Here is a 23,375-nt window from a genome sequence, read left to right as displayed (position 1 = left end):
CTTGCTGTGAAAGCAGGAGAACGTAAGTCCAAATCTCCAGTAGCCATACATAAACAGAACATGCCAGTAACTCTAGTGTTGGGGGACAGAGACAGGCAGATCCTGGGAGATCACTAACTAGCCACCTAGCAGACATCATCTTCTGTATTTTATGTGCTCAGACATGAGTGTGTGCATACCCACACAAATACACAATATACAAATATAACACACCAATGATAATAATAAACATAAGAGAATACTATTTTGTTGTGAGATTCCATTTCTGAGCAACATACTCCCAGGGAAAACATGGGTATTTAGAACATTTGACTTTTATGTCTGAGAAAACCTACTCATTTTGTGTTAAAAGAAAAGTCACTAGGGAATGAACAAAAGAAGGGATCTACCAATGTTTTGTTTTTTTTTTTTTTTCTTTTGAGTCTGGAAAATAATCAGAAATTATCTCTAGAAATTTTTTTTTTGTTTAGGAAACTCATCTTTATTCAACACACAAACACAAAGCATAATTTTGTGGCATAATCTTGCCTGATTTTCACATAGAAGAACTAATCAGTTGTAAAACCTGCCCTCTGTGAACATTTAACACTGCCTTACTGATGAGAAAAAAAAGAGCCCATATATTTATATGTCCTCTGGTCTCCTAGAAGTCAGACACACTTCCAGGAGCAAAATTTAAAAAAAAAAAAAAAAAAAAAAGCCTCAAGAAGAGAGTTAACTCTCAAGAGCATCATTCTAGCAGGCAGCCCTGCTTCTCGGTAGCCTTGGTTCCAGCAGTTGCCTGAGAGGAAGCGAGCCTGTGCATTTGGAGAGCTCCCTACCCTTAAAAACCATCCTCAGGAGCCTCCAGATTGAGTTTCCACCGAGCCTTGGGACACTGACAATCCTCTGAACAGCGCATGTCACTCACCTGCATTTGTCTCTCAGCCTCGACTGTTCTGCTTCCCTTGTGTTCTGCTGATGCTCCTTTCTGCATTTCTGCTCACGAGAGGACACACACTGAGCGTACCGAGGACCCTTGCTCTGCCTCAGTGGATTTGGCAAGCAGTGATTTTGTGTGTCTTGAAAAGCAAGTAAACAGAACTCCTTGATGGGTTGGCTTGGGTGTGCAGTGTTCTCAGCAACCTCAGTTGTGTCTCTTTCATTTCCATCGCATGCTCACAGACCAACAAGAGTGATGTGTCTCTAAAGTTCCCTCTGTGCATAGCATCACAGATAAAGAATGAAACTGCCTTTTAAAATGACAGTTAACCACTTGTGTATGTGTGTGTGTTTGCTCCACAGATGTCCCGAATCCTCCCTTTGATTTAGAACTGACCAATCAACTTGACAAAGGTGTTCAGCTCTCATGGACCCCAGGCGATGACAACAATAGCCCCATTACAAGTACGTGGTGTGTTTGCTTTATGGTTGGTAAACTTAATGGCTATTCCTGAAGCAATATCTCTAACAGTTTTATGATATACTGCTGTAATTCCTTTCAAATGCATTTACTGGCATTCTCTTCATCACTGCTGTTAGAACCACAGTATGGTGCTCTTCAGAGACGGAGCTGCTCCTGGACATAGCTTCTGGCACAACTAATTAATTCCTAAGAATGTTAATTAAGCAAACAGACTATCATTTGAGTTTAAGATCGTGAAGAATCACCTTACATGTCTGCCACTGTCCTAGTTGGGGTTTCTATTGCTGCAATGAAACACCGTGATCTAAAGCAACTTGGGGAGGAAAGCATATTTGGCTTGCACTTCCACATCACTATTCATCATTAGAGGAAGCCAGGACAGGAACTCAAGAGAAGCAGAACCTGGAGGCACGAGCTGACTCAAAGGCAATGGAGGGGGTACGGCTTGCTGGCTTGCTCCTCATGGCTTACTCAGCCTGCTTTCTTATAGAACACACGACCACCAGCCCAGGGATGGCATCACCCACAATGTGCTGAGCCCTCCCCTATCAATGATTAATTCAGAAAATGCCCTACAGGCTTGCCTACAGCCTGATCTCATAGAGGCATTATCTCAATGAGGCTCCCTCCTCTCTGATGACTCTGGCTTGTGTCAAGTTGACATAAAACTACCCAGCACAGACACAGTAGAGAAATGCATCTTGTTAGTCAGTCACTTAATCCACTGCTTCTTGGAGGTGCTGAAAGGCTAGTCTAAACACTGGGAAACTGAACTTGGTGCTCTACTACAGACCTACAGTTTGTGATAGAATTGCTCATACACAACAGGTCTTCAACTTCTAACATGGGTAGGTTTTTCCCATTGTCCTTTGCTACAAAATGACATGCTGAACAGTGTCAGCACCTCTCTTTGATGACATTGGCAGAGGGAATAAAATAGGATGAGAGACCAAGACATATGAATACAAAAACATTTAATAAATCAGAATATGATAGGCTTCAAGGCTCGATTGTAAAGCTAAAGAGATACCCAAGAGAGCAGACATAGTCAGTTGTGAACTTGAAATACATTGTTACCTCCAAGTGTGGGCTTCAGGAAGACCAAATGCTCTCCCAGATCATTCCAAAATCATAGCAATGTTGACTTACTGCACCTTCCAGCAGAGCGGAATATTCTGTTGTGATTGGTGCATCTGTTAACTGAAAGTATCTCTTTTAGTTTCACATAGGGGATTATGTTATTGAACAGCCACTACCATTCAGAGAGGAGAAAACAGACTACTACAGTGGTAACATCACAATGTCTAGGAAATAACTTCAAATGATTAAAACCTACTGCAAAGAGGAAACACAGCAGAACCAATGTGCACGGCTTTGTGAAGTTCAGAGTTATTCAGGGTAAAAGTGGAAGTGGCAAATGAGTGGGATGTAGGAAGGAAGACTGGAAAGGAGAAAAATAAGGCTGGGTTAAAAGAAAGGAAACAGGGAGAAATGGAAAGAACAGTATAAAAGGAACAAACAGTGAGAGATTGGAAAAAAATATTTCCCAATAAAGAGAAAGTTTCAAAGTAAAAAGTAGCTAATTGGAAGGGGGCATAAATACAATTTAATACAGTGAAATGAAAAGCAGTAAGAAGGAAGAAGAAGAGGCATCAAGGATGAAAAAGGAGACTAGAAAAGATGCAGCTCTGTGTCAGCTCCCTGCTGGGTCATCTGATGCAGGAGACAGCTAGTCACAAGCACACAGTGGGAGGGTAAGGAACTTGTGGACAGTTGTCACTTGCTCCTTAGGTTTATGTTGCCCTGAGCCTCAGTAGATAAGAAGTGCTGATTGTCAGCCCCAGTGGTCTTCACTTTAGCAGCATCTTTTCATTTCCTAGCCACACTTAGCTTTGCAGTCTGTGGACTGGACATGTTCTTCCCACCCACCCAAGACCTCTTGTAGCCCCAGGATGGCTAATATTTTAGTGGGGCAGGGAGTGCCTCCCAAGTGCATTTTGAGTTGTGGAAGAAACCGCAGCACATAGATACATACAGAAATGCTTTGCAGAGGCATGGTATTATCACAATAAGACACAGCAACATCAGGTAGAAAATGTTAAGTCCCTCAAGCCAATTTCATGCAGGGTATGATATACCTAAATACTGAATTTTTCGCAGAGGTAAAACCTGGCTCACCACAACATTCTAGCAGTATAGACTGTACTGCCTGGAAAGTGTGTCTTCCTCCCACTCACATCTGCAAGCTCCTCAGGCCACACCTCTCTTAATGAGTGTGCACCTTCTGACAGGAAATCCATGTACCTCCAAGTGTGTATATATATATATATATATATATATATATATATATATATATATATGTTTGGTTTTTCGAGACAGGGTTTCTCTGTGTAGCTTTGCGCCTTTCCTGGAGCTCACTTGGTAGCCCAGGCTGGCCTTGAACTCACAGCGATCCGCCTGGCTCTGCCTCCCGAGTGCTGGGATTAAAGGCGTGCGCCACCATCGCCCGGCTCCAAGTGTATATTATCTAGCAGGTCTTTTTGCTGTTAGACAAGCATACCACCTAGCATGCACTATTGTAGACCCTGCTCAGCTCCATGTAACAGTACACTTGGAAACATCCCATTTCTGTCCGTACAGAGCATCCTCATTTATAACAGGTGCAGAGCATCCCAGGTGTATGTATGGACCATATTTGGCTACATATGCCCTGCTGGCAGGCATTTAGCTTGTTTGTAACTAGGTTGGTTCAACTGCAAATCGTGCAGCAATATGGATTCTTTTGTATGTGTCTTTACCCCACATGGGTGAGAACATTTGTTCAAAATCAATTGCTCAAAGACTGTGTATGTTTAAAGTTGTTAGATATTCTCAATCGTCCTGGATAGAGGTGTATCAATTTATACTTCCCAGGAGGTCTGAGAGTATGTCACACAAAATATTAGACATTTGGTTGTTGTCGATCTTCCCAGTGAGAAACAGCTCCTTAGCTGTGTTTCCTGTAGCTACTTCTTCCTAGGACAATAACTGAGCACCTTTTCATATATTTAAACCTCCCATTAGAATATATGGATCAGGACTAAACAGTTATAACTAAGCTGAGCTCCCCATGATAAGGGGGAAATGCCAAATATTGCATGTTCTTAAGTATTGAACTCACAGTATCCTGATAGGATTTTCTTGAAAAAAAAAAATGACTTGTGTCTGGCTACTCTTGCTTGCCACAAATTATCTCTGGCAACCTGTCCTTAAGATGACTGAATTCACTGACTTGGGTTTGTGGTATGTGTCGTGTCATGGCCAGAATTCATCATTGAATATGAAGATGCAATGCATGAGGCAGGGATATGGCACCACCAGACTGAAGTTTCTGGAACACAGACCACAGCGCAGCTGACGCTGTCTCCCTATGTGAATTACTCCTTCCGAGTCATGGCGGAGAACAGCATTGGGCGGAGTGTGCCCAGCGAGGCATCGGAGCAATACCTGACGAAAGCCGCAGGTAAGGCTGGAACACAGGGACCTGACATCAAAGAGAAGGGGTTTTCACTCCTGCCGGAGAGCCAGTGCTTACTCATGTGTGGTGGGTTCATTTCTAGAACCAGATCAAAACCCCACGGCTGTGGAAGGACTAGGCACAGAACCCGACAACTTGGTGATTACATGGAAGGTGAGCCACGAAGCCTCTGTTTGCCTCAATCTTTTATAGACTGAGCAGAAAAGGTTGTTTTAGAATAATATCTGCCTTTATATTCCTTTTTGGCTATTGTAGAGAAAACATTTTGTCTTTATTTAGAGGCAGTGTTGTATAGAGTTCCATCTCTGGGGCCAAAATGGACAGTTGAAAATTCCAGCTTTGGTAAATGTAGTCAATTACCAAGTATCTGTCAGTCGTCCGTATGGTGAGAATAATAATACAGCTGCATAAGACTGAAGGCACTAATGTATGTGCAGCACTTAGCATAATGCTGCACACAAATGTGTGCTCAAAACATGCTAGCTACTGTTATCATCAGAGAGACCATTTGGAAGATATGTATCAAGCTATTTCTAGTAGTCAAATTATTACTATAATCATTCTTATTTACCTTATCTGTGTATTCTGGATCTGAAAAATGAACAATTAGAATAAAAATATTTATTTGTATAGTTTCAAAACTTGTCTTGGATCTAAGCTTGTGTATATGCATATATGATCGAACAGACAGACTCAAATTTTTAATAGAGAAACAGTCCATAAGTTTCCATCTCCAAGTGAACAATGATGTGCAATGACACAAACCGGAATATGTAAAGTAAATCTTGATGATTAAAGTGTTGTAAGATTCACCCACACTCACCTCTGGAGCCAGTCTTTGGAAGCTTTATGTGTGTTATTTACTACTTTGGAATTACAATTTACAACCTTTGAAAGTTTAGTTCCAAACAGACTTTGGATTTCATCACAGATGAAAAAAGAGAAGAGATCCCTGGAGAAGTGGGTATTTAATAGCTTGCATTTAGTGTTTCAGCATTCATTTTCTTTGGTCTAGGAATTGGATTTGCTATTCCTGTAAAAGGTTGTACAGTCATTCTATCTGACTTTCTCCCTAGCCCTTGAACGGGTTTGAATCGAATGGGCCTGGCCTCCAGTACAAAGTGAGCTGGCGCCAGAAAGATGGTGATGATGAGTGGACATCTGTGGTTGTGGCCAATGTGTCCAAATACATTGTCTCTGGCACACCAACCTTTGTCCCATACCTCATAAAAGTTCAAGCCCTGAATGATGTGGGGTTTGCTCCAGAACCAGCTGCAGTCATGGGGCATTCTGGAGAAGACCGTAAGTGTCCTCTGCTCTTTCCATTCTACCCTTGCCCAGATGGACAGACCTACCAAGGTGCACACTGAAGCTATTCCAGAGGATCGTAGGCTAGCAAGGGAAGAGAAGTAGTAGTCGTTTTGCTTATTTCTCTGCATTTATATGACATACTCTGTGATAAATAGTGATTCAGTGCCAGGGATATGGCTTGCTGGTAGAGCGCCTTCCTAATGTGTATAAAGCTCTGGATTCCAAACCTAGAACCTCCGTGTGTGTGTGTGTGTGTGTGTGTGTGTGTGTGTGTGTGTGTGTGTGTGTGTGTGTGGTGGGGGATGGGGAATAGAAGTTTACAATGTTAAAGAAAAAGTTGCTGCCATGGCGTATGATGAATGAATTAATAAAAATGTCTACTTTTAGTCATCATCAATCCATAGTACAGGACTCTATTGTATAGTGTGGAGTGTGTTTCAAGTCAAAATTATCGAATATTGTGACATTTTTGCATGAAATAAAAAATAACAGCTATTTGCCCTACCACCACCACTTCTTGTCTTGTTCCTAGTTCCGATGGTGGCTCCTGGGAATGTGCGTGTCAATGTGGTAAACAGTACTTTGGCAGAGGTGCACTGGGACCCAGTACCTCTGAAGAGTGTCCGGGGACACTTACAAGGCTACCGGGTAGGTGAAGGGAGAATACTTCGTGTTCTTTACTTAGTAGCAGGGCCATGGAGGGCCACTTGTCACTCACATCACTCTAGGTTGAAATTACGTGGCTCATCTGTTGATGGACTTGTGAATTCATGAGTTTCTTTGCTCACTGCCTCCAGCCATACCAAAAGAACCCAGCTACCGTTGACAAGAAATCTCATATATCCAGGGTGAGAAAATGATGTTTTATCTACCTTTCACAGGTTTCTCACCTTTTCTGGAACATTCTACCAACTGAATAGTCCTTGTGACTAATTTTTAAAGAATTAGACTAGAACAATTTGCACCTAGCTTTACAGTTATATAGACAGCAGTAATAAATATGTGCTCTGATCTGGTTCTTAAGAGGTTAGAGGACAAATTTATTAGTGCGGCCTATTACAATAGGACAAATTATACTTTAAGACTCTGTAGTCCATAACCAAGTTATCCTTATGAACATTAACTATCTTTATTTTCAAAAAAACACAGAAAGACTGATTCCTAGAGATTTTTTTCATGCACAGTCCCAGAACCCACATATATTTCTCTCACTACTTTGATATGACAGTGGCTCCTGGAGCATATTTTTTGTACTGCACTGGATTCTTTTGTTTTTCTAATATTAACCAGATTTGGCATATGTTGGCTTACCTTGATAAGATGACTTTAAATTCCTAAGAAGCCTTCAAGAACATGTAATATACAAAAGTTCTTGCCTTTTGATCAAAGTTAGGCAACACTTTGTTTACCTTTCCAAAACCCATGCCTGCAGTTCAAAAGAACTTTTATTAGATGGTAGTGTGGCCTAATGGCCTAATGGGCTAACCCAAGACTTGCAGTATAAGGTCATTGTGGCTTTGGAAGAATCTGTCAGGAACCCATAAGCTCAACAGTACCACAAAAAAATAAAATAAAAATAAAAGCTTCACTAGGGTGAGGATTAAATTAAGTGATATGCTAAATGTGTATAACTAAACAATATAGTAAAACCTATATAGCTAAAATACTTAAACATTCATTATGATCATTTTCTCATTTTTGAAAAAAATCAAGTGAGTCCCATTCTGTTTCCTTTATATTCCTCCAACAAAATAAAAAAGCAGAGCTTCACTGTGTAGACTTGGTTCCTCATTGTCTATGGGCTTCTGTCCCTCTTGTCTAAAAAGCACTGTCCATCAGTTTTACTAATACTCATGTAAAATGAACCAAGATATTTTTCTGAGAAAACAGCAGTTTCCCTTTTTTAAAAAAAATGTGTGTGTGCCTGTACACATGCACGTGCACTCCTCTAAGTACATAGGATGAGTGAGAAGTGCATGTGTGGAGATCAGAGGACAACTTTGTGGAGTTGGTTAGCTCCTCCTACCTGTATGTGGGTCCCAGGGATTTAACTCAGGTTGACAGGCTTTCACATAGCAAGGACCTTTACCAGCTGGGCCACCTTGCCAGCCCCAGGGCTTCGGTTTTATAAGCATGGGGAATCATATTGTCTTTCTGTGAGCCCCTGACTTCGGTTCTTTCCACTTCAGATTTACTACTGGAAGGCTCAGAGCTCATCCAAAAGGAACAGACGCCACATTGAGAAGAAGATTCTCACCTTCCAGGGCAACAAGACTCATGGCATGCTGCCCGGACTGCAGCCATACAGTCACTACGTTCTCAATGTCCGAGTGGTCAACGGGAAAGGGGAGGGCCCAGCCAGCACCGACAGAGGCTTCCATACTCCAGAGGGAGGTAAGCACTGGGTGTGTCTCTGGGATCAAGGAGCATGGGGCATATCCGGAAAGGTTTTGTACTACAGAAGGCCCACCATTGAGAGGATACTCCGGGAGCTACATGTATGATTATAACCACAGCACATATAAAGCTGGCAGAATGTCACCCACATATGACTAATGGCCGCACACAGAGCTTCAGAACCGAATGCTGTCCCCAGATGCCTTCTTCTTTCCCTTAAATTCTTCCTCCTCGCGTAGGCTATCTGAAACATCGTTAAGGCGTTTTGAGTCACCAGCTTTCTCAGCTGAGTCACATTCTGTAACTTCTCTAAGCTCCAGTAGCCCCCTCTGGAAAGTGTGAGTGCTGAGAGAAAGATGTAAGAAAAGACGCCCAAAGGGAAGATATTTCTGTGCATTGGAGCTGACTCACACGCTTTCCTGATTTCTTGTTAAGTTGTACTGAGTGAGAAGGGTAGAGGTCTTGCACCAGGCATGGTGGTGCCTGCTGTCCCAGAACTCAAGTTGCTGAGGCGGAGGGGCTGTTGGCACTGAAACCTCTCATCAGTGAGGCCCCATGTTGGTCCTTTGGATCACTCAAGGGGTCACAGAAAAGACAAATGCTATCGAAGACTAAAGGGGAGGGGGAAAGAATGGTTTGTCTGAAGTCACAAAGGTATTAAAAAGCACAGCTCTTACCGAATGCAAGATGTACAGCCAGGGTGAGGAAAGCGATATGGCAATGGGAGAGGACCCACATCATGCATGATTCCGGATGCCATGGATGCTAACTTGTAGGCCAGAAGCTCTTAGCCTGCAGACTGTGGTAGTCCCTTCAGGGTCTGCTGAGACATTTGAGAAATACCACAAACCTCCTGAAACAACACAGTGCAGCCTGTTGACATATTTTTCTAGAGAGAAGAGACCTATGGCCTCCAAAAGTTAAGAACCAATTAGGTTGAAGCTTAGAAGCCTGTGGCAGGTATGATGGCAGGCCCAGGGAAAGCCCGGGAAGAGGAGAGAAGCAGAGAGGATGAAGGAATGGATGTGGCTGAGCAAACAGAGTTGCCAAGATTTAGCATCTCAGGAGATGGTGAAAACAAGAACTCCAAATTGACTCACCAGTTTCCGGCTGGAGTAAAGGAGGGATACTGGTGTCATTAAAGGGTTTCTAGGGAATATGGCAGGAAGGTAACATCCTAGTGGAAATCAGCCCTGAGCCTCTTGAAGATGGGAGTGGAAGACTAGGCTTGTTTCCATTGGTAATTTTCCAGCCTCTGCCCAGGAGACAGGAAGCCCTTGAGCCTTCTCCACGCTGGGCTAGGGGGTCAGCTGACATATGGGGCTCTTATTTTTTATTTTCCAATCCTGGGAAGCTGTGAGCACTTGGGATAAACACAGCTCAGCACTTGGGCAACCTGGCCTGGGCCCAAAACCTACCAGGCAGGGTGCTGGGACTATGTGGAGACACCTGGTTTGTTGGGGGAAGTAGTCTTTAATGGGCCAGAACACAGCTGCTTCCTCTCAAAGGCCTGCATGGATGGTCTCCCTTAGCAACAGCTCACTTTTACAAACTGAGTTAAGCGCTGTCTGCTTTAAAATAGATTGTCTGAGTCCCTATAAAGATAGTCATTATGTATTTTGAGAAGATGATTTTAATGAATTTAAATGGAAGTAGTTAAAAAAAAAAAGATAGGAGAAGAAAAGAAATATATCCCTACCACAGATTTGTATCCATGTATTTTCAGCTGAGTCAAAAACTAACCTGAAAACCCAAACTCAGATCAATTGTGTAAATAGGGCAAGTGTGTTCACCACTTTGGAATGTTTTTTAAAAATTATGTTGACTTTTGGTTCTCATTAAAAGTCCCCAGTGCTCCCTCATCTTTGAAAATTGTCAATCCTACACTGGACTCTCTCACTTTGGAATGGGACCCGCCAAGCCACCCAAATGGCGTCCTGACTGAGTACACCTTAAGATATCAGCCAAGTAAGTCATTCCTGTTGTAAAATGCAAACTGCTCATTTCCTTCAATGAAATGGAAGGAACTGTTCCAGAAAGAGCTTCAGACATACTTGTATAGAAAAATAATGTCTATGCCATCGAAAGTTACGGTCTCTTTAGAATAATACAGATTGCTAAGCATAGGGCTGAGGGGAGGGGCCTCTCATTAGGTCAGGAGACCATTATCTGGCAATGGAAAATGAAAAGGAAGTTCCTTGGCCACAAGATGCCAAGAGAAGTGTTTGGAGTTATTAGCAGTATTGAACTCCATCGGCAAAGACAGAATAAAAACTGCTATTTTAACCCAACTGTAAAAGCCCCCTAGTTTTTAAGTCAACAGGGGAACACATTTCCACTTGTTTACATTATACTATAAGTTATGTTTTACAATTTGAATAGTTATGAGTATGTTAGGCAAAGCATGAACAGGATTGTAAAAGGCTTGTAAACTGGAAATGACTTTTTTTCCCCTGAAACAATGATTTACAGTATTATTCCTCTGACAACTAACGGGCACTGCACTTGTGTGTCACTTTTCATCGGCAGTTAACAGCACACATGAACTAGGCCCTCTGGTGGATTTGAAAATTCCTGCCAACAAGACACGCTGGACTTTAAACCACTTAAATTTCAGTACTCGGTACAAGTTTTATTTCTATGCACAAACATCGGTGGGATCAGGCAGCCAGATCACAGAGGAAGCCATAACGACTGTGGACGAAGGTAAGCTGGGTATGTATAAAATCCATATCATTACACATATCAGGAGATTCAGAAGCAGTGAGAAGTTATTCCTTCTCTTTTTTCGTACCATGGAATATCCATCTTACCCAATCACATACTTATTTGTAATTTCTCATCCCAATGGGGAAATCAGTTATTTTGTTCAGCTGTTTGGTTATTTATTTTTCAAGACTATATGAAACTTCTAACTTATATTAAAATATTGGTGTAGGGGGCTAAAGAAATGGTTCAGCGGTTAAGAGCACTTGCAGTTCTTTTAGAGGACCCAGGTTCAGTTCCTAGTGTCCACAGGGTGGCTGTCTGTAACACCAGTTCCAGGTCTGATGTTCTCTTCTAGCCTCCACTGGTTCTTGGCATGCATATGGTGCACATAAACTTAAACAAATAGACACATGTACAAATAAATATGTGTTTCAAAATATTGAAGCAGGAATAAGAAATAACAATATTCAGGACACTTGAGTTCAAAGTTCAATGTAACTTTTTTGCATATAAGTACATACACTTATGTGCAGAGATATAATTTTGGTTCTAGTCCTGATTCACTGGAAACAATTTGCTCCTCTACATATTGATTAAGACTTTCTAGCAAGAAATTAAAAACAACTAATTAGTGCACTTATTTTATACTTAACCAAGAAATGTATTCTGGTATGTCATCTGCGGAGAAAGAAAAAAAAAATCCCATTAATTTGACTATTTTCAAAAGTGATTCAGAAATTTGTTGATTCAATGAAAAGGAACAGGAATTGTAAAAAATGAGGCTAAAGAGACAGCTTAGTGGTTAAGAGCACTTTTTGTCTTACAGAGGACCCAGGTTCAGTTCCCAGCACTCACATGATGGCTCACAACCATCAGTAAAGCCAGTTCCAGGATATCTGATGCCCTCTTCTGACCTTGGTGGGAGCCAGGCATGCATGCAGTGCACATACATGTGTGCAGGCAAAGCAATCACACATATAAAATAAAAGAAATCCTAAAAGCATTTAAGTATTGTCAAATATTTTCTGGTTTTGCATGTCTCTAAGTTATAAAATTACTTAAGGACTGAATCATCTGCTTGTTGGGTATCTTCTGTAGCTTCTATATAGCATACAAAATTAAAATTTCTATCCAAAAATGAGTCAAAACATCCTAAACTTTCTTAGAATAATGCACCTTAAGTAATGTTTATATTTGAATATTGGGTAAGTGTGGGGACAGCAATACATTTTTGTCCCTGTGCCTGATATGACAGGCTTCATTCTTCTTGCATGCCTTAGAATTTTAATAAGTTCTTTTGATATGGCTGTACATGCTCATGGGTGTGTTACATCTAACTATATAGTGTCCTGTTTCTGTTTCCCTTCATTAAGCTGGTATTCTTCCACCTGATGTAGGTGCAGGCAAAGGTAAAATAATTCATCTGCATGACTTTATACCTGTGTGAACTTTGCAATGTTAAAATGTGGGGAAGTGCAGCATGGGTAAAAATGAGAAAATAAAATATGCTCAGAACCACCAAAAGGAGAACATCTGGGCTGATCATGGCTTTGAAATTAATTTCTGCATAGTTTTATAATAGAAAGTCATATGTGTGATACTCTCAAATTTTTTTCTCAAGACTTATCCCTGGTGCAAATCCTGATCTTAGATTGTAAGAATATGATTTTGGTTAGATCGGATGGGATGGAAGCAGCGGATTTATCACAGGTCTTCCGTAGGGCCATGCCACATATCAGTAATTCTAATGCTAGATGAAATCAGCCTACTAGAAATAGTTCAGCTGAGCTTCCTGTTGCCACCTGACCTGGCTGCACTCCTGAACAACACTGTGTACACACACTCAGTAGCATTACACACTCAATAGCATTACAACACACTATCCTCTTGAGCTTTGATTTAGCAGTGTCCTACAACTGATCTGGGACCGAGTCTCTACAAGTGAGTGTTCCAGTCAGCCTGCATGTTCTGCTCAGCCATCTCACGCCACCCTGTTTTCACCACTGCTCAAGTCCCTCTTCCAGTGGTCTTCCGTGGGTGGCGTCTGTTCTCCTCTAGTTCTGACAGCCATCTGTGACCGAAATACTTGCTGGGAGAATGGTGTTTGATAACCTGTAGAGTATCGTCCACCTGTGGCAATACCGCGGAGCCCCTTCCTCATCGTTGACCCTTGGCTATTGGTCCACCAGAGTCTGCTTTTAGAAAGTGGCTGCGTTCCTGACTCCCCAAGCTGTTTCCAAGTGAAGTAGTGAAGTAGCCACTGTCAGGGATTGCCCTGGGCTGTAATAGACCAAATGGGTATGCATAGAAGTGAAAGAAAAGAACAAGAGGGCTGGGAATCTTGTCTTAAGTGTGTCCACTATTGTGAGCTTAGACAATGTATATTTTCCACTTTCCTAGAAAATCTGATTATATCCAGAGCCTTGGTGAATTACAAGATATATATGTGTGTGTATATACACATGTACACACACACATATATATGTGTATATATATGATGAATTTTAGAGTCTCTCTGTTCTATATGCATATCTCTTTCCTGGGATAATTATCAACTAAAATGATGGGTAGTTTTATGACAAATTATGCTATGTAACTTTAACTCAAGAATTCCACTGAAAGTCTGGCTGCCTCTCCTATAGGGCAACATGTCCCTGTGGTCATGGCCAGTGGCAGCCAAGAACTTGTACTTTCCTGGGGTTACCAGTGAAGCCAGTCTGAGCTCCCCACTGGCTGGTCATATTTAGAAGACAATATGAATTCTGTTTTTAATAAACTCAAACTAAATTACATCTTTATTAAAAGTTTTGTTTTTCATTTGATGTTACTAAATTCAACTGTGGACAAGTCATGAATATAAAAAACAAAGGTAGAATTAACAATTAAACAATTAGCAATTACAAGAAAGTAAATTAAATCCTCAATGTAAAATCTAATGGGTCTTGGATAATAAAAGGAATAATATTTAAATAAGAAAAATGGTGAATCTGACCTTATTTTCAATATTTTAATAGTGCAACAATTAAATGCTGCTTATATAAAATGATGATATTGTGCCACAGTGATGTGGGTTTTGCCCTCTACTCCCTTCTGCTGGCAGATCTGTATTCCTGACACTGTGACACTGTGACACTGATGCTCTTGACATCAGCCATCAGAACAGATTTGTAGAGTCATTAGTTGATACAGGAATGTGGAGAAACTAGTAAGGAACAAGTCTACACTCTGCCTAACTTGCAGCCTCCATGGTCACCCCAGGACTGATAGAGAAGCTCCATTGGGCAAGAGCCAGTCCTGGGTCCTTCCTGGGATCTGACTCTTACTAGATGATTTTTGCCTTTATTGGGCCTGAAAAACAGTAACAACAAACAAAAATAAAAGCAACCACAAATGCACTTGAACACTCGATGTAAGCGGTAATGATGTCTGTCACCTTGGCACAGACAGCACAACTTTTTACACGACTGTGCCTCAAGAAGGAAAACAAGACTCCGCCTTTCACATGCTTAAAATGTGGCAGGGAGGTGACAAGCCAGTAGTGTGAACAAAATGCTACATGAGCACAGAGGTGGGGGGAGGGTCAGGGAAGGCCTCACGAAGAACATACCATAGAACTGGGTCTCGAAGGCCTGTTTTCTCTGGCCAGTAAGTCAGGGTTGAATTCTCGGTCCAAAGCATGAGAAAAGGCCAGGACTGGGAAGCACACGAGATGTTGTGTTACAGCTAGCAATGCACTGTGTGGAAAAGAGATGCCCTTGAGTTGTGACTGGAGCAGCTGGAGGCCAAAGCTGAATAGCTCATAGCAGCCCCCAAATCCTGTAGTCAGAGGTGAGTCCTTGCGTTCTAACAGGAAAGTTTTCTAGTGTAGGAGGCTACATGTTGGTAAATGTTTGCATCAGTCGATGTCCACAGAGAAAGGTTGATTGTGGTAAGAGGTAGGCAGGAAGCACCTTCGGGAAGCTGAGATCAGAGATTGCACTGAGAGCCCTGTGTGGCTACATCCCAGGTGCTCAGTGAGTGCCCACTCAGTGAGCAGGAAAGTGGAACAAGAGGCAGCTAAAGGGAAGGAAGGTTCCAATTCCCCATTTCAAGACTGGCCAAGCAATATAATCTGAAGAAACTGCAATCTTAAATGGGTACATTGAAGAGAAAACTAAATACAAGTACAGACGCTTTAACTGCAGTTAACAGTACATTAGGTATCTAAAATATATCTATTTTTTTCAGCATTTTTCTTAATTAAAATTTTTATTTATTTTACATCCCAACTACAGTTTCCCCTCCCTCCTCTCCTCCTGTTCCCCCCCTTCCTTTCTCCACCCCCCCCCCATCCACTCCTCCTCTGTTTCTGTTCAGAAAGGGGCAAGTCTCCTATGGTGTCAACAAAGCACTGCCTATCAAGTTGAGGTAGGACTAAGCTCCTCCCTTCGTATTAAGGCTGAGCAAGGCAAGTCAGTATAAGGAATAGGTTCCCAAAAGCCAGCTCAAGAGCTAGGGACAGGCTCTGATCCCACAAATGACCAAGCTACAGAGCTGTCACAACATAGAGCCTAGGTCAGTTCCATGCAGGCTCCCTAGCTGTTGTCCATAGTCTATAAACTTGTATAAGCCCAGGTTAGTTTTTTCCTGTGGGTTCCTGTGTGAAGACCTTGAGCCCCCTGGCTGGTATAATCTTTCCTCCCACTCTTAAACAGGATTCCCAGAGCTCGCCCAGTGCTTGGCTGTGGATCTCTGCATCTGCTTCCATCCGTTACTGGATGAAGGTTCTATAATGACAATTAGGGTAGTCACCAATCTGATTAGGGGAGATGGCCAGTTCAGGCACCCTCTCCACTATTGCTAGGAGCCTTAATTGGGGTCGTCCTTGTGGATTCCCGGGAGTTTCCATGGCACTAGGTTTCTCTCTAACCCCTAAATGCGCCCCACTCCCCATCAAGATATCTCTTTCATTACTCTCCCTCTCAGTCCCTCCAACCTGCCCAACTGGATCCCTCAAGTTCATATCCTCCCACCCCCACCCCATCCTCCCTGCCCCCAGTTAACCCGGGTGATCTCTTCTAGTTGCCCTTCCCAGGGCCATCAATGTGTCCCACTTTGGGCCCTCCTTCTCGTTACCTGGTCTCTCTGGGACTCGACTGTAGCCCACCGGCAGGTCTCTCATATATTTGCTGGGCACTGCCAAAATATATCTGTCTTAAAACTGGAAGTTTGTACCGTTTGACCAACATCCAATTTTCCCGTCCCACCCCTGCTTCTAGCAGTCACCGTTCTGGCCTGTTTTTCTGTTTGACTGTTTTAGATTCCATTTATAATTAGAGACTTTTCTTTCTGCACCTGGTTTATTTCACATAGCATAATGACCTTTGGATTTGCCACGTTGCAGAAAGGACTTTCTTCTTTTATAAGGCTGAGTAATATCCCTTCTTTATATGCCAGTCATCATTATCTGTTCATCTGTCATTACTTCCCGTTTGATTCACAAAGAATGCTTCAGTGAACACAGGGGAACGGACACATTTTCTCTCTCTTTCTTCCTTTCTCTTTTTTTCTTTCTTTCTTTCTTTTCTTTCTTTCTTTCTTTCTTTCTTTCTTTCTTTCTTTCTTTCTTTCTTTCTTTCTTTCTTTCTTCCTCTCTTTCTTTCTTTCTTTCTTTCTTTCTTTCTTTCTTTTTTTTTTTTTAGCTGAGATTCGAACCCAGGGCCTTGTGCTTGCTAGGCAAGCACTCTACCACTGAGCTAAATCCCCAACCCCAATGATGGACACATTTTCAAGACACTAATTTACTTCCAGGAAAGCTGGAAATAAAAATTTAAGTGTCAAAACAATTCAGAGAAGAAACACTAGGAAGTAAACAGAAATGAATCTTCATTTTTGGAGACAGTCACATGCATCCCAGCCAATTCTAATTGGCTATATAGATGAGCTTGACCTTGAACCTCTGATCCTCCAGCCTCCCCTTCTCTAGTGCTGGGGCTATAGTTCTGTGCTTCTAAAATTCTGAATGCTGTGAATGAGCATTCATAGACACCACTGTTTTAGAGCTGGCTAGATCACTCATCAGGTAAAGGTGCTTGCCACCAAGCTAATGACCTGAGCTCAATTCCCAGAGCCCACATGGTGGAAAGAACCAATTTCCACAACTTGTATTCTGACCTCCACACATGTGCCAAATTGTGTGCACACTTGTACACATATACATACACACATACAAACATACACATACATGTAAATACATTTTTAAAAAATTTTAAGATTTAAAAAGCTAAGTGCCTTTTGTTTAAAATTATTTTGCTATGGTTCTGGAAACTTTTATGGTTATTTCAGGACTAAATTCTTCAATTCTTTTTTAAAATTAATTAATTTATTAATTATGTATACAGTGTTCCGCCTGCAGGCCAGAAGGGGGCGCCAGATCTCATTACCGATGGCTGTGAGCCACCATGTGGTTGCTGGGAATTGAACTCAGGACCTCTAAGAAGAGCAGCCAGGACTCCTAACTGCTGAGCCATCTCTCCAGCCTCCTGAATTCTTCAATTCTGTGATATCATAATAATTTGTTGAGACATGATCTCATCCATCCTAAGCTAGCCTTGTGTCCTAGAGTGGCCTCGAACTTGCTGTGTAACTGAGGAAGACCTTGGGCTCCTGACCCTCCTGCTTCTACCTCTGAGCTTTGAGATTGCAGGAGTGTGCCACCACCCTGCTTTTATGCTAAGCTGGGGTCATACCTAGAGCTTTGTGTACATTAGACAAGCACTCTACCAGCTGATTTCCAGCCTCAGATTCCAGATTTTTTTTAAAAGAAATGCATTGGTGTATAGCAGGGTTTTGCAGGTGATAGTTCACACACATCCCCATGTAACTCTTTCAGTTGATTATATTCTTGTTGTTGCCTACTTAAGAAGAAATCTGGGAATACTAAAATTGTTTCTGTGTAATTTAGTAATTGCTTTACCCTCTGCTATTCCTTTTGCTTACCACAAAATATTCATGTTATCTAGTTATATTTCATAAACCAAGTACATTATTTAACTTCTTCAATATGCCTTTCAAGTTTTATTTATCCTTATTAATTAAATTTGTTCTTAGACAATACCATACACATGTGCAGTACACACCTCTTTCCCATCCCTCTATAGCTCAATTTCTCCCCACACACCGCATTTTATCCTAGGAAATGCCATTTGTTTACACAGCATTCTACACAGACCTTCCAAATTATACCACATTTTAGAATTTAATTTCAGAGTCTGAGGAAGCCTCTCAGTGCTTTCTGACTTCATATCCCATATAATTTCTCTGGGGTGGCAAAAGGGTCTGGACATTTTAGCTTATGTAGTTCTAACTTTTACCTGAAGCTCTTGGGATGGGCTGATAGAATTAGCCTCAAGATACTCAAATAATACTTCTAATTACTTCACACATATTTTTTACTAAGTTGTAAGCATATGGAGAACATCAGGTAGCCTCTATAATCTGGAATTTTAGAAGCCAGGTATACTGTTACACACTCTTTAGGAAATGCTGTATAACCAACACCAGGCAAGACAGTCACTCTCTGGGATGTAGCAGGTCAGCTTATTACCGCTCCTAATTTCTTCTCGACCTCCAGTAGAAACAGCTGGCCACCCCATTTGTCCCTGTTCCTCCAGCATGCCCTAACTATTCAACATCCTCTAACAGGCAAGTTTCTCAGCTCCTCAGATTCTCAGCCTGTGACTCAAGACAGGCCAGAAGTCACCACTCTAGAGAATATTCATTCTCCTCCCAATATAAATTATTTGAAGATCTTCACTGAGATGTAAAATAAAATGTAAAAGTAGCCCACGGTACCTAGAAATTTCTGATACACTCTAATGGCTTCTGTTCTCAGGACTCCATTAATCCCCATTGTCCATCAGTAAATGAAGACAGGTTTTATGTTTACTGGGACTGGATCTAATGAGAAGCAGTTTACGTTACTCAGAAACCATGTACTAGAACTCATAACTTTAATATCATATACCATTACTTCTGGTTATTATAATATTTTAGTAACTGGGGGAATCTTTCCATATCAAAAGTGAAGATGCATGGACTAAATTTTTTTACAATAAATTCTAATATTTTATTTGAACAATTTCATATTATTTTGTCTTTCAGTCAGTGTGTATGGTGCTGCAATATGATGGTTTGTGTGTTTTGTTTGTTTTGTTTTTCTGTTGTGTATTTAGTTCGAGCAGTGAATCCCAGGATCAGCAATCTCACTGCCGCAGCTGCTGAGACGTATGCCAATATCAGTTGGGAATATGAGGGACCAGAGCATGTGAAGTTTTATGTTGAATATGGTGTAGCAGGCAGTAAGACATGATTTATTACCCTGATTTCAATTTGGGGGACACATTTTAGGAAACTAAAAATAATGTTTAGGGTTTGCCATGGACCGCATTGAAAAATAACTTAATCCCACCAAGAGAATCAGAGTCATTTTAATAAAATCATGATGAACTGCAAGCCCACATATTTCATATATAAATACAAATAGTCTGTTATTAATAGTCAGGGGCATAAGCTCACTGCTATTGTTATTTTTCATATTGGAGCACTTTAAATTGGTTCTGTAAATGCAACATGTAAACAAAACTAATAACTTTTAAGTACACATAAGACAGCTTTTCTTTTTCAGTCTGGAACTTCTAGTAGTAGAAATAAAACTGATAGGTAAGAATTCATTTTACCCAAATTAACCCAGCAAAATTTTACACAAAATTGAAGAAAATTAAAACTGTGGAAGCATCCATGTTGTCTTGGTGTTTTATGGTGCCTAAGTCAGCTCTCTGTTCACATACAGCTATGTCTCCTGGGAGATGTAGGCAGCTTAGGTTTTCAGTAACTCATGAAAACCCATCCCTTCCTCAATGCAGTGGGCTCTGCATATCACAGACTGAATGGCCAGGGAATGTTTGCACAAACATCTGACAAAATGTTGGACATCATTCAACTTCCTATTCAGGCCTTTATCAGGCAAATGCATGTTTTTACAAACAATTGTCCCTTTAGAAAAATCAATAATTAAGAAATATTGGATCCATAACTTGGATACATATAAAGACATTTAAATGTATCAAAGATTCATTTTATGAATCTTGACGAACCATTCTCATAGTTCACTGAAGCTATGTAATGTATAGCAGTTCTTGATGCAAACATCTTGGCAGGAGCTCAGACATTTCATGAGGCAAGGAGCAGACAAGGCAGTATCCTTTGTATTAAAAAGAATAATGACCATGATGGGCTATGTGCATTTGTGTGCATGCTAAGTGCCCAATAGGTTTCTCTTTGAGGATAGTCTCACTTAGCTCCTCATTTTAACTGACTTATTTGACACAATTAGATCTGTAATAATTTAAAATGCTATATTTAATCATCCTAGATTTTTAATCTTTACCTCAAAGACAATTTTCCTTTCTTGAAACATCATATAACTTCTGGTCCCTTGAAATGTTCAAATTTGTTTTTGTTTGTCTGTTTGTTTGTTTTTGTTTTTTGTTTTTTTCACAAAATTTCCATAGGCAAAGAAGAATGGAGGAAAGAAATTGTAAATGATTCTCGAAGCTTCTTTGGGTTAAAGGGTCTAATGCCAGGAACAGCATACAAAGTTCGAGTTGGTGCTGAGGGGGACTCTGGTTTTGTGAGTTCAGAGGATGTGTTTGAGACAGGCCCAGGTGAGGCACACATGTGCTCAGAAGGAGAAGCCAGCAGACACTCTAGTCAGAGGCTGGCATGGGTGGAGCTTGCGAGGCTGTGGATGTCTATCTGTAGGGCCCTGTTGGGTTGGGTGTTTGCATTTTAATTATGCTTGATTCCTTTTATTAAATGAATTACAAAATTGGGCAAATCTTCTTTCAACTACATTATTGACCAAAACAAATTTTAAAAGACCAAAATGTAATTTCAACTTAAATTGTTTAGATAATTCAACTTTTAATAATTTCCATATTTAAAATTTCTCTGAATTAAATTGACATTAATGTCTGAAATTCTCTTTAGGTTGGAATAATATCTAAGAGAGTCAGAATTCTTTATGTCAAAATGGACTATAACCCAGCAGAACCCTGCAATTTGATTAGATGATCAATACAATGTTACTAAGTTTGTACAAAAATTTTCTATAGATCCGATATTTCATTTTATTGCAGAAAAAATGCCTGTTTGCATATGTTTTAGTTTTGGGATGTTATTCAGAGTTCCCTAGTATGAAAAGTAAAGTTTTAAAAAGAAATGTTCATGTAAAATGTAGATAATAATAACAATAACAGATATTTGCTGCCCCTATAGAAAATAATCTCTGCTTACTCAGATTGACACAGCAACTGTGTGGTGTGTGTTCATCCTATGGTTCATACATTCATTTCTGCTCAGTCATGTCATACATTCTTGAGGTGATATTATGCACTTACCCCTGTAGAAACCAAAGGCAAGATGGAATGTTGTAGTTTCATTAACAAAACATGATTTTTGAAGTCATTTCTTATCATTTAAAAATGCTTGCCCAGGAATAGTTTTAAAATGAGAAAGAAACCAAAATTAATACTAAATAACTGACTAAATAAGGCTTTCTAAATATACATCTGCTAAAAATCAGTACATTTTAAGAAAAATCCTATTATTCTGTTCTTTCTATTTCACATCCTTCTTCATACATAGTCTAGGAAAGGAATTAATTCTAAAAGGGGACTTCCAAACAGCTCACCTCTGTAAGACTTGACAGACCAGAATGCAGACAGATAGAATTGGCAGACCAGGCAATAAAACTTCAAGACCCATCTTCACTGACCCACTTCCTTCAGCAAGGCTTCACTTGCCAAAGGTTTGACAGCCTGTCAAAAGAGCAACACCAGCTGGGGATCTCGTGTTCAAACACATGTGCCTACAGGAATCACTTTACAGTCAAACCTTTTGAAGCTCAGTTACAAGAAGGCAAAAACCCATAGCTTTCATCTGTGTTTATCTGTTTCTGTCTATGTATGAATGTACGTGTGTATGTATGTATATACCTACCCACTTGTGATTTGTTAGTCTTAAGTAATGGATTGGAGAGATACCAAATAATTTTTTCTTTGCTATAAAGCAAAAATTCAAAGTTAACATTAAAATCTTTAGTCAGTTATCCAGGGAGCAGCCAGTTTTGCATAGCTACTCGGTAGTAGCTATGAGAAGCAATTCAGTTCTGAAAGTCTCCATTTGTGGAAGACAGTGTCAGCACTAATACTTGAGCATCTTGCATTTTTATCTCCTCCATCTTATTTCATTTGATGATAGATATACATACTGAAACTATTCATAACAATGCCATACTTCATTAAGAATTTCAAAATCAAGGACTCTTGTGATTAAAATAACTTTGCCATGTGGTTTGGGGCTCAGTTTTGAATAAAAGCATGCAAAGGCCATGTACAAATTGGCAAGACTATTTTGCCAATGAGAATGTAATGAATTTTTTAAACCCTTTATCTATTTTTAAATGGAATGTCCCTAAAGCAGTTTATTATATATTCAGACATTTGTGGATTTGGTGTCTGGACTTGTTTTTAGTAATGCATTGTATCAGGACAGTTAAATAGCTTAGTAGAATGCTCACTGCCTGAAACTAGACAGGGCAGACAGACAGACAGATAGACACAGGTCCCTTTCAACTCTTGGGAAATCTCTCGTTCTCAACCTCCCTGGCTTTGGGATTATCATAATGCTTACCTCAGAGGACTTTTGTGAGGATTGAAAGAGATCCTCCCTTCAGTACAGTTCCTAGCATACATGAATAGTCCAACTTGTTAGCTGCTGTCATCATCACCACCACCACCACTAACATCATCACCACAACCACTGACATCATCATCACCGCCACCACCACCACTGACATCATCATCATCACCACCACTGACATCATCATCATCATCACCACCACCACTGACATCATCATCATCACCACCACTGACATCATCATCACCACCACCACCACTGTGACATGTGTATGAAAGCCAGAGCTGTTTATACTCA

The 23,375-nt window shown here is 40.6% G+C and overlaps 1 protein-coding gene across 37 annotated transcripts in view; it reads left to right on the top strand.

The window, feature by feature from the left end:
* Nrcam (neuronal cell adhesion molecule) overlaps window positions 1-23,375 on the top strand; it is a 288,129-nt gene that overhangs the window by 247,398 nt on the left and 17,356 nt on the right. For 7 of the 37 annotated variants that reach the window (XM_016007847.3, XM_076550723.1, XM_016007848.3 and 4 more), the window contains 8 exons: window positions 1,285-1,386; window positions 4,710-4,907; window positions 5,005-5,075; window positions 5,999-6,224; window positions 6,766-6,881; window positions 8,423-8,627; window positions 10,476-10,598; window positions 11,160-11,336. In XM_016007847.3, coding sequence (XP_015863333.1) covers window positions 1,285-1,386; window positions 4,710-4,907; window positions 5,005-5,075; window positions 5,999-6,224; window positions 6,766-6,881; window positions 8,423-8,627; window positions 10,476-10,598; window positions 11,160-11,336 — 1,218 coding nt within the window. Of the gene's footprint in view, window positions 1-1,284; window positions 1,387-4,709; window positions 4,908-5,004; window positions 5,076-5,998; window positions 6,225-6,765; window positions 6,882-8,422; window positions 8,628-10,475; window positions 10,599-11,159; window positions 11,346-12,712; window positions 12,749-19,552; window positions 19,679-20,890; window positions 21,044-23,375 lie in introns of all 37 variants that reach the window. The other 30 variants (XM_076550716.1, XM_076550712.1, XM_042260658.2 and 27 more) reach the window with 8 other exon arrangements.

Source organism: Peromyscus maniculatus, chromosome 14, assembly GCF_049852395.1.
Source record: "Peromyscus maniculatus bairdii isolate BWxNUB_F1_BW_parent chromosome 14, HU_Pman_BW_mat_3.1, whole genome shotgun sequence".
Classification (NCBI taxonomy): Eukaryota; Metazoa; Chordata; class Mammalia; order Rodentia; family Cricetidae; genus Peromyscus; species Peromyscus maniculatus.
Note: the sequence above shows the minus strand (reverse complement) of the source record. Positions and strands in the feature narration are given on the sequence as shown.